At 35.3% G+C, this 12,605-nt stretch overlaps 1 protein-coding gene across 1 annotated transcript; it reads left to right on the forward strand.

Moving 5' to 3' along the window:
• Positions 1-376: 376 nt before the first annotated feature.
• Positions 377-1,036, forward strand: LOC149259350 (uncharacterized). The gene has a single exon (XM_089453943.1). The coding sequence runs from the start codon at positions 377-379 to the stop codon at positions 1,034-1,036; it is 660 nt and encodes a 219-aa protein (XP_089310069.1).
• The last annotated feature ends 11,569 nt before the right edge of the window (positions 1,037-12,605 follow it).

A 12,605-nucleotide genomic window follows, 5' to 3' on the forward strand; every position in this document is an offset into this window, starting at 1 on the left:
AACTTCTAATAGTGATATTCATTTTGCATCTCAAAAGAAAAATTCAAATACCATTCATACTAAACAACATTCAAAGTCTTATTCTTTTGAAATTTTGGGAGTTAAACAAAGAATAGCATTTGATATTATCCTTGACCATTATAGATCAAGGGTTGATCCTTTACGTATGATAATCCAAGGAATTGCAGATATAGGAAAGTCTTATTTTTCTGGAGGTACTAAAAATTCCCTTGAGATTGAGACTCTTTATGAGAAGTGTCCATTGCTTCATCTAGTTCCTACAAGGGTTGCAACTTTCAACATATATGGAACAACAATTCATTTTTCACTTCAAATCCCAATCAAAGAGGTAACACATCTTTGAGGACCACGTTTAATGACCTTGCAAGATGAATTGAAGCATGTCAAATATATCCTAATAGATGAAATGAGTTTCATTGGAAGAAATATATTAACAAACATTGTCTCTAGGCTTCGTCAAGCTTTCTCAGCAAATGCTAACACTTTTTTTGGTGGGAGGTCAGTTATATTGGTTGGTGATTTGGGACAGTTACCACCTATTATGGATAAACCTATATATGCATCTGAAGGTCTTGCAAAAGAATTATGGAATTCATTCACAAAAGTTGTGACCCTTGACATCGTGTTTCAACAAGATGGACAAAACAATGAGCAAAAATGTTTTTGTAATTTGTTGATGAATGTTAGGGATGTAATTCCAACTGTGGAAGATTGGAAGTTACTCATGAATTGTACAAATAGTTCCTTGGATGCTTCCACAAAAGATTCTTTTGATAAGGAAATACATTTGTTTGCAATAAATGATGATGTAAAAAATCATAATAAGCATTGTTTACAAAATTTGAATTGTCTCATTGCAGCGAGTGTTACGACAAGAGGAAAAGAAAACTACTCCATGGAAGAAGATGAGGAACACATGGAACTTGAGTTAGTTATTGCAGTTGGAGTTGGGGTCATGCTTACATCAAACATATGGATTGATGTAGGACTTGTCAATGGTGCTCTTGAATTGTAGAAAAAATTGTGAATAAACCTGGAATTTTACCTCTAGAACCACTTGCATATATTTTAGTATGATTTGATATTTATGTGAGATTTTCATGGGATGATGCATTCTCATAAACAATTATTATTACACCTATTGAAAAAGGTAATAGAAAACAACTTCCTTTGAATCTTTCTTGGGGCTTAACAATCCTCAAGTCACAAGGATTGACATTAGAGAAAACATTCAACATTGTAACCAAAATGGTGTGTAATTGTTAGATTTTTTTTTAAACCATATTGTCAAAATTATTGGATAACATATTGTTCATTACATCTATAGATGTTTTCATTTCTAAATAAGGCTACCATAATTTTAATTTAACTATTGATAGTTATTATGTGGATGGTAGGGATTTAATCTCCATAAATATCCATGAAGTATTTTTGTGTGGCTAGATGCTTTATAGTCTTGTATGAGGGAGATGTTATAAGTTTAATTAAAACCTAAGTCACTCATTTCGACGAATAAAGCTGATTAAATTCACATTCCTAGGCTAATTTATTTGATGAGGTTCGCAAATCTCAAGCAGAACAAGCCAAACAATAATTTCATAAAATTATTGTAAAAATCTATTGAAATTCATTTCATGTTCATTATGAAATCACAAGAAATTCAAAGAGTTTCAGAATACAAAAAATAAAAAACAATAAAACCTTAAAGGCCAAAAACTACTTGCTTTAAAAAAAAAAAATCTAGAGACAGGTTAAGTTTGAGAAGATGTTGAGAATTGTGTTGTTAATTCACATAGAATGCCATATTTTAATAATATTTTTCATTTCTATTTGTTTATCTTATCTTCACAATTTTAATATATTAATTATTTTTTATTTATACCATACACACTTAAACTATATAAATTCCTATATTTATAAATTATTATAATACAAATATAATATTTCAATAAAATATAAAAGTTAAACGTATAAAAGAAACATATTTATATTAAAAATTTATTTTAATCTTTAGATTTTGTTGTCTCTCTTATATAATTTTTTTATTTATATCATACACTCTTAAATTATATAAATTTGATATAATTATAGTAGAAGTGCAATATTTCAATAAAATATATAAGTTAAATACATAAAAGAAACCTATCATACACTCTTAAAGAGTAACTTTTTTATTTATATCATACACTCTTAAATTATATAAATTTGATATAATTATAGTATAAGTGTAATATTTCAATAAAATATATAAGTTAAATACATAAAAGAAACCTATGTATATTAAAAAAATATTGTAATCTTTAAATTTTATTGTTATTTATTAATGATAATTATTGTTTGTAATGACAATAATTAAAAGAAATTTTCGTAAATGTAATTCTATGAGAAGAGTCTTCAGCGAAAATCACATCATAATTCATTTGTCATGCAGCCATGATCTGGTTTTTCAACTCGTCCTGACGATGAACCACACTCGTTGGTTCGAAATGCATTGACAAATGAATTATGATGTGATTTTCGCTGAAGACTCTTCTCATAGACTTGATTTGGATCACAGAAGCCTTAATTCAACAAATATAATTCTATCATTCAAACGAATATGTAACAATAGGAAGTTATGTAACAATGTCTTCCTATTAAAATGATGTTGCCCAATAGGCTTGTATTGACTGAGAGTCACTGCTGACTTTGAATAATAAGAATTCCACTCTTTCCCTGTGGAGGTTTCCTCGACACAATTTTAAGGTTTTACCACATAAAATTTTGTGTCTATTTGTGTGGATTTAGATCATGTTTCTTATGTACATTTTCTTTCTTGTTTATGAAATTTACAGGCTCAAAATATCGATAGTGGTATTAGAGCAAGGTGATCATGTGAAACTTGGTACACTAACATAGACAAATGAAATCATAGCTATCGAGCCTCCAAGGAAGGGACGAAAATTAGTTGTGAAGGGCAGGTTGAACCACAATTTGATTTGACTCAAGCCACAAATATGATTGCTAAAGTTGTTGTTCAGAGCTGCCACATTTAACAGATACCAATTTGTAAAATAAAGTCGCCATTTATTTTTTTGTTTTGTGCATGAAAGAAATGGTGCAGTTCCGAATGACAGAAAACATGTAGGCCCATGTGAAAAAGAAATGTGCAAGAAGTCAAGGGAGAGAAGTTTTTCCCAAAAATTATGAATCGCTATCATCAAGGGTGCAAACAACTACCATAGAAAAGTCAAGACAATCGTTCAAGAAGGTGGGAAACAACATGAGGAAAAAACGATCTGGACCTATTAGCTAGAAGTCATCAAGCAAGCAAAATGAGTATTTTTAAAAACCCTAGTAGTGTTTCACATAAATTGTTATGATAATTTTTTTATTTTTTTTATGAAGATTTTTCCTGTGAATGAAATTTGTTTTTTTGAAGTTCTCGTTGAACAAAGTAGGGTTTTTTTTATTTAGAGAAAACAAAATCCTAAGAAGTTTCTATGGAAAGAAGAAATTAATAGCAGATTCAATAGTTAATCAAATAACCACAATTTTTTAAACTCTGGATTTCTAAAAACTTTTTTAAGCTTTGGGTTTCTTTGAAAAAAGAAGTAGGGTTTGTTATGAAGAAGAGAAAACACTAATTATTTGGGAATTCTGGAAAATGGAAGCTGCATATTTTTTTATTTGTTAAAAATATAGTGAAAAAACATAATTTTCTTTAAAACAAAAACCCTAATTGAAGGATTCAAATCAAATATTTTATAAAACCCAGTCATTTAAATAAAGGAGCCAGTGAACAAAAGAAAATAAAAAAAATGGTGAATTTCAAGTTTAAGGTGGAGAAATTCACTGGTAAAACAATTTTGCATTATGGAAACTGAAGATATGGTATTTTCTTGTTCAAAAAGGGTTGCACAAAGCATTAGATGGGGTAAGAAAGATATCTATAGGCATGAAAAATTTGGAATGGGAGGACTTGGATGCCTGAGCTCTCAATACCATCAGGTTGTGCCCGATGGATAATGTTCTCTTCAATATTGTTGAAGAAACCTCAACAACATGTTTGTGGGTAAAGTTGGAAACTATGTTATCACTAAAAAATGATCACCTAGCCATTTCTAAGTAAGTGAATCAAAATACGCCATGGAGAATTAATTTTACCATAGTAAAATCACTTTCACCAGGAGAAATAATTTAGTAAACCATTTCTTATTAAATTATTTCTTATTAAAATTAAAAACCCCTATGAAAATAATTGAATAAATCATTATTTATTTAATTTTCTCTAGGAATAATTATTAAATCATTGTTTGATAATTATTCCTTGTCACGTTTGACTATATCACCTGGGAATAATTAAATAAATCACTATTTATTTATTATTCCTTAAATCTATTATTGGAGTAATTGTTAAATTAATATTTAATAATTATTTCAATTTCACACCATTCTTAATCCTCCCAAAATAATTAATAAATCTTTTTATTTGTTAATTATTTTTAAATAAAGATATTTGACCATTTTGAATATATTTTCCCTCTCCAAAAAATATAATAAAGTATTCCTAACGGTTAGATCTTGATTTGGTCAATATTATTTTATTATTCTCCATTTTTTAGATTAACTCAATACTTTGTTATAAATAGGAGGGTTTTTTGTTCATTCTTCACCATGATCATTATCATTGTCACCATTATCATCTCTTTTCATTTGAACTCCCACTTGAATTCTACACATTGTTCTGAGTTTTTTCACACATTGAGAGAGAGAATTGATTACCGAAGCATCAAGGACATCAAAGGACACATCTCACAGAGGGGGATTTGCAAACCCTTTTGTATATCTCCTTCTCTAGGTGTTATCAACAAATATTTATTATTCATTTTATAAGTCTTTCCATTTGGGTTATCACATTGGATATATAATGTCGTTTGCTACTTTGGATTGCATTTGTCATTTTGTTGCAGGTTTTTATAGTCTTATTATTACATATCTGAAGTCTAAGAACCCAAAAATTGTTGTTAGGGTCACGTTTCACCAGTGACTTGTTGATGCCCCGAAAATCGTTGTATCAACATTGGGGGATAACCACCCGGTCCGGACCTTAGTACAGCTCCTTTTTTGTTTGGAATGGTGGCTCCAACTGGGGATAATGGGACCAGTTTCCCAGTAAATGGATAAAAGGGATGAATGAATGATTGGTTAACTAATCTAATGATAGGCGAATAATTTAATCTATCGGCGAAATAAAAGGACTACTACTAATCCCGGGAACTATTGTATTTTTAAAGTGTAGCGCTTGATGATCTATGTTTATAAACAGGCATGTAGATGACTCTATTCAATAAACATGGACTTTTATTCATTCAGAATTACTCTGCTTAAATCATTAAACAAAGGATTAGCACAATATTGCTACACTATTTATATCATCGATACATATATGATCAAAGGAAAGGCATCCCATAAACATCCAATAGTGGAAGGAATACAGAAATGCTATTAAAACACATACATATATTCGATAATAGCAAAGGTAATCAAATAACAATTCATATGAAAAGAATGGATTCAAACATAGATAATAGTACCATATGAGCTGCTAAACACTCCCAATATCAATCGCTATTTGAGATTCTTCTTCCAACATAGAAATACTTTCAAACGAAGACAATAGTGCACATTTGCATAAAAGCTTCCTTGTCAAAATTAGAATAACTGGTCCAGTTTTATAAAAGAATATGGCTGAAGCACAGTAGTGCAACTTCAGTCTTTAAGTCAAATACAAAACTTTACGACCCTTTCTAAAAACATGAAAGGGTCTATAAATACCTAATTAAGCTAACTATCTATGAAACTGAAATCCTACTTAATTGATATCAATTGATTTTGATAATATTTTTCTCAACAATCTGGCAGTCAGCAGCATGAATCATCAAGTAGGTTGTTTGCCTTTAAATCTGAGCTGACTTATCGCAAGCATCGGCTCCACTTCGAGTGGTTTGTTGAGGCGAGAGCTGAGCTGGGCGGCATAGGTGGCATCCTGAATATCGGGGATAATATACCCGATTGCATCTGTAAGGCACTTGAGGGCGGCTCTCTGAGTGTGTGGTTTTACCAAGAAGAACCAATAGGTGTCCCACGTTAAACTGTTAATTCCAGCGATTAATCTTCCCTTTTCCTCTAGATCTGGATAACATGACTGCTCCAATGTTTTCATTGCTGTCAATTTTCCTGGTGTGCATTGGGAAATCATGTTTGACAAGTAGAGAGTGTTATTAACTAATTCAACCAAATTGCTTGAAGTTGATTTGCATCTTGAAACTGCCCTCTCTGCTTTCATTAACTGGGACTGCCATTCTGTAAATAGTATATCTTTATGTGACTCTAAAATTCTTGGTAAATTCGCCGCTTGTCCTTGATCAGTATCTTGCCAGTCAAGAAATGTCGCTATCATTTCTTCAGCTTGATCCAATTCCGTCCTAGCCTTTTCTACTTTGTCACTTATGGATGCCGTTAATTCACATAGTGGCTCTGCCTGGGCGATTTGTTGACATAGAAGCTTAATTTGGGCTATCAATGCAGTATTTATCTGTAGTGCTTCTATTCTGAATTCAGTTACTTGTGGAACGCCCTTTGTTTTCTCGAGCTGTGCTGATAGTTGAGCAATTTGCTCATCTTTTGTTTTTAGCATTTTCTCATTTGTTGCCTTCAATTGCGCCAAGGCCTCTGATAATTCTTTCTGCTTTTGGATTGCACTGTGGTCAATCCTTTTTTTTTCCGCCTGCAATTGTTGAGTTAGTTGATTGTTTACCTGTTGTTGTGTCAACAATTGTTGTTTTGCCTGCTTCGCTTTCTCCTTTGCTTCAGTTAGTTGTGCCTGTAATAAGAAGATTTCTTGGTCTTTTGTTTTCAGTAAAAGACTCACTTCCGATGCCTTATCTATTGTTGCTGCCGAATAGGCTCCAGCATATTGTGACAGTTTTGTCAGGTCATCAGAGGGGTCAAATTCCTCCTTCCAAACCACATTGCCCGTGACCGTCTGTTCTGGGAAAAGAGAAGGTTGATCAGTCCTTCTTCTCTTCCTCTGTTGTTTTACTATAGCTTTATGTCTTGGGCTGTAGAAGACATCCAAGGGAGGAATCTCTTCTACCTGCAAAATGATTTGATCGGAGGGGTCCTTCGGTATTATCTCTACTTCTTTTGAAATGGGTGGGCCGCTGGTTCCACTTAGAACCTGTTGTGAAGTGGTTTCCTGCGTGTCTGCTGCTTTAGAAGTTTTAGTGTTCTTGGAACATTCCAGACCACTGATAAGAGAATCAAATTGTTGCCATTCCTGGAGAAATTTAGGATCGATATGAGTATCCACATTTATTTCAATGTTGGTCTGTTTTTTCTCTTTAGTCTGGGTCTCCTCCCGCACTTTCTCCTGCTCTTTCTCCTGCCCTTTAGTCTGAGTTTCCTCCTGTGGCTTCTCTTGTTCTTTTGTTGTAACTGGAGGTTCCTTTGACTGTTGTCGTTCAGGCTCGCTTGACGATGTTGTTGGGGTTGTTGCTAATAGATCTAGAGGCAGAGTTTGCAACCTCTGTTCTCTAAGTCTGTTAAATTCAACCAACCCTTCATCTTGATATTTCATTCTGGCAAATGCCTTAACCTGCATTATTGACTCAGCTGAGGAGAACAGGTCGTCAAACATATCTTCTTTATGATCAAATTTTGACAACTTGGCCTGTTCGAGTGCATTATAGGCGACTTTGTTAGGATCAAATTGCCTATTAGGGAGAGTTGCTAGAGTTAATGATTTCATCTTAGTAGCTTCTTTCTCTGCATGTTTGAGATCATGCAAGGTATAGACACCGCATCTCAAAGGAAAAGAGGGCCAGCCCTGTTTTTTATTTTTCTTGAGAGTCTGTGTAACACTCTCAGCAATGATCTGGTAAGCTATTTCCCTCGCCAGCAGTTTATCAGGTATGTACAAAGGAAGGACGTGAGGTTCGGCTTGGCTGCCGAAAACTCTTATATAAGTGAACTTCTCCTCCCCGAACCATCTTCCTACTGATGTTAAATCAATCCCAGCTTGGTAGGAAATCATGGGAGCAGGTTTATCAAAAATAGAATAATGAATAGGTAACATAAAGCCATTGCAGACTTGGTATAAATGGTGCTTATAAGAGGATTTCCATAATTTCTGATGGTATATGTGAATAGGCATGGGATATTGTGGCGTCCACCTCCAGCCGAGCACAGGAAATTCAGAATTAAAACACAAGGTATCTAACATATAGGCACTGTAATAGAATGGGGGAATTAGTATTTCAGTAATGCGGGTCTTATTTCTAAACTCAAGAACAGTTGTTGCTAGTTTATCTGAGAGAATAGTGGCCCAATCCATTATTGCACTGTTACACGCTGCTTCCATCAAGGGAACCATTTTTATAGTGAAATTAGAAGAGTCGTGCAACCCCCACAATCTAAACATCATTATTCCCGCATAACAATAAGGAGAACATAGGGAATCAACAGAGTACTTACCGGAAGATTCATGTTTGTGTTTTGCTGGATTTTGTCTCCAATCCCGGATGGGTTCGGATTCCACTTCATTCTCGTTTCGGAATTTCTCCAAAAATGCCTTATTGTACTTCTTCTCTGGCTGAGGCAAATGATACATTTGCCTTAAATCATCAGCCTTGAATGACCCGAAAATCCTCCCGTCTCTGGTGCAGAAGGTTCTGTCCATGATCGGGATTTCCTTAATTGCCCATCGCACTACATCTGTATATGGGAGAATTTGCTCCCGAGCTACTATCCGATGAAGGAAGGAGTCAGCCAGGTCTTTTAAAGTACCATCAGATTTCCGAGTTGAATCTGCAGAAGCTTGTACTGTTGTCACTTTAGGTTCTTCGACTTCAATCAGATTGTAGGTACTTTGCCAAGTAGTTCTGCCGAGACCAGAACATGTAGTATCAGATATTAATCCTTTCTTTTTGTTTGTTGGATCAGCGACGGCTTGTCCTGTGGCTGGCGCAACAGAAGCGACTGTGGTTTTCTTAGATTTCTTCCCCATTCTGCTTGAGTTTTCTTCTTTGGATGAATTCTGCACAGAGGTGAAAATGAACGTAACACAGAGAATTGGCAATGAAAACCCAATATGAGAAAGATAAATTGATCAATGCGTGGTGAGGGATTAGCTTTCAAAATGGCCGCGAATACAATCTATGGGAATATTTCAGGACTTATTATTACATTAAATGGCCGTTTAAACCTGCCAATCCTTTAAATGCCCATCATATCATTAATCGGCTGAATGATTTGTTTAAGCGTGCCTTGGATGTTTTGGCGGTTGAGCGCAGGTAAATCACTGTTCGACAGATCAAGCTTTTAATATGAATTGATCGTAATATCCCTCTGTCTTAACGGCTTTTTGAAATCTGCGCTTTTGGCTTTATCGCAATCGGGCGTCGGGGAAAGCTTAACTTCTTATGTTGGCACCTTTTGAAATCCCCGATCGCCGATAGCGATATCGCATCGCATCGGGAGTATGGGCGCTCTATGAAAATATGGATAGCATACCGTCGATCGCCGATAACGAAATTGCATCGCATCGGGGTGAATGGCCTGGGGCGCTTTAAGAACATGCATAGAATATTGCCGATAGCAGATAGTGATATCGCATCGGTGAAAACCAATGGGCCATTAACTTATGCTCCCTATGTCATTGCGATATGCGATCTTGCGATCGCTTTATCGCAATGATCAAAGATTGATTATTTGTTTTATTATGATCAAAATGGGTTTATTGAAAAGGTTTTCATAATGTTTTTCATTTTGTTTTCGGACCTTTTTGAACCATACAATATTGATACCAATCAAAACTAAAAGGGACCCATTTCATATGATAGTTTTTCTAAAGAAATAATGATAAGAAATGGGGGGTTGTTGTAAAGCACAACATGACTTAAGTGAGATATTTTTGGTACACCTTCCAATAAATTTCATACTAAGAAATGGCGACTCCACCGGTTTTTTGGCTACATTTGTCATCAACAAATGGTGACTCCGCTGATGTAATAAATTAGTTCTTGGGTGACTGAAGTTTCAGTAAATTTCATAATTTTCTACATCTATTTATAGCCTCTCAATTTTTATTTATAGTTTTCTTTCATTTTTTGTCAAATTTTTGGATTTTGGTGGTTTTTTGGTTCTTTCCCCAGGTCACAGGTACCAATCAAGCAGGAGGTGGAAAAAATAATGTGAAATCTACTGATCAAGAGTCTTGGGAGAAAAAATCACTTTTCAGCCCCATATCTGCGTTCTAGAGTGCACTTTTTGGCCCAATAATTGTGTTTTCTGCTGCTTCCAGGTTAGTACCCGCGTTTTGTATGTTTCCGAGAATTTTTCAGAATTCTTTTTAGAATTGCCAAGAGTGTTGTGTGTAGACTAGGAAGGGTTTCTTATCTCTCTTTCAGTATCCCCTAGGCCTATATTCTCTTAAGTTTTTCTCTTTGAGGAAGGAAAAATCCCCCTAGGTTTTAAAGTACACCTCCACACTATTAGGAAGAGATTGGTTGGGTGAGGAGTCTAGGGTTTCAACACTTTTCAATCACTTATTTTCAGATCCTGATCCATTACTTTAAAAAACTTTTGGATAGGTTTATTCCACCTTTTATCCCTTTAGGGTTTGGGTTTTTCACTTTCCGCTTAGGATCCCCTTGAGCATCCTAGGTTTTGGAGCTTCATACCTATCCTTTGCAACATTTGTCACCTCTGAATTTTGTTGTGCGTCTAAACCATTTACAACAGATTAGTGCCTCTAGATCTTAGTCCCTTTGACATTAGGTCTTTTAGGCATTTTATGTGTCTTTGAGTAGCTTGTTTTCCTTCTCTTGCTTAGCTACTTGATAGCCTTTTTGGGTGGGGTTTTGTGTGCTTGATTGGTTGTTTATTTTTCTGCCATTTTCAACATTATTTACATTATTTCAACACTTGTTTTTAGTAGCACATGGCATCATAAAACATTCTCAATTAACTCATCCACTTGACACATTATTTTCACACACTTACACCCTAAGCGAACATGACCTTGGTTAAAACCCTAAGCCAAGACTTGAAACACCACACCTTAATAATTTAACATACATAGATTAAGCCCACTTAGGCTTGAGTGCCAAACAATCTTTGTAGATTAGGTGTAGGATCAGTGGGATAGGCTTCCAATAAGACCCATCGATTTCTTACATTGAAATATAGAAGTTGACATATTAGGGAGCTTAAAATCCTTCACCATCCCACGGTCCAAAGACGGAGTGCATCAGAAACCTGATTTAGAGGGGGTTAGACTAGGTCTTCATGTGAGTGGTTCTCCTCGAGACTACCCAACCCACGGCAAGGAATCATGTGCATTGGATAATTACCAAGAATCTCAAGACTCGACCACCCCCATTGGATGAAGGTAACCGTAGTGACCAATCTTAGGAAAATACCCTATAGGAATGGTTGTGGGAAGCAGTTGATCCTCTACCCTACCTTCCTCTAGACAACTCTGTTTGTGGGGATGAGATTCCATCAAGTAAGAAATTCTTTGGAAGGTCATCTAAAACAATATATTTAGGATTTCTTGAGGATTTAGACCACCTATATGTTAGAGGTATTTTTCTTTGATAGTACGTGCTTTCTTGTATTAGAGTAGCATCATTAATATAGTTAGTTTACACTTGGCACCATTGCACTAGGTGTTTTCTTGTTGTTTGTTGCTCTTTTACTCCTATCATCACCCTTTAGTCCTTAGAGTCATCATTGTCTTGACATCATTGTTCCCCTAGGTGTTTGTCACAGAGAATTCAAGGCATTGACCCTCAATTTCTATTAGGACATATTACTCCTCCTCGTCGAGTTAGAGTACATCCTCCCAATCCTCCATCGAGTCCTCATTATGACTCTAGTTCTACTGATTTTTCCAGTTCTTCCTTTGATTCTGCGTCTTATCAACCCCATACCACCATGTTAGGCACCAATGTGGGTGTGAGAAACCAAGGTGGTAACCCAAGTACTAACCAGAGTAACCCCACAAGTGGAACCTCCAACGGTATGCTCACTCCTATTCCAATGCTTCTTTGTATGGATGGTTTGAGTCTCCCTAGTTTCAGCCAGCTCATCAACTATCCTCTTCTCCATTACCCCAATTGGCCAGCTATGCCTACTAAAATCCCTTCTGAAATCCCTAAGTTCAAATTTAATCCTAGAGAAGATCCCACAAATCATGTTTGCTCATTCCATATGTGGTGTTTATCCAATTCTATCACTAAAGACTCCATCTGTCTTCGCATGTTCCAACGCACTCTAACTAGAGTTACTGCTAAGTGGTATGTCGATCAACCCAGAGCCACTCATTCTATTTCGTGACTTTGGCTAAAGCATTTCTAACCTATTTCCAGTTACCTCTCTGTTATGACACTAATACTGAAATATTGACTTCTTTCCGTCAAACTTCTACCACTCGCCTATCCGACCATGTTAAGGAATGACATAGAAGCAGGAGCATATGTAGAGCTCCTAAATTCAAAGACTGCATCTATATGGATTAGTTCCTTAGATCTCTTTTG

The sequence above is a fragment of the Pinus tabuliformis genome, chromosome 6 (assembly GCF_031772625.1).
Source record: "Pinus tabuliformis cultivar Carrire ecotype Pingquan chromosome 6, CPIR1, whole genome shotgun sequence".
NCBI classification, from domain to species: Eukaryota; Viridiplantae; Streptophyta; class Pinopsida; order Pinales; family Pinaceae; genus Pinus; species Pinus tabuliformis.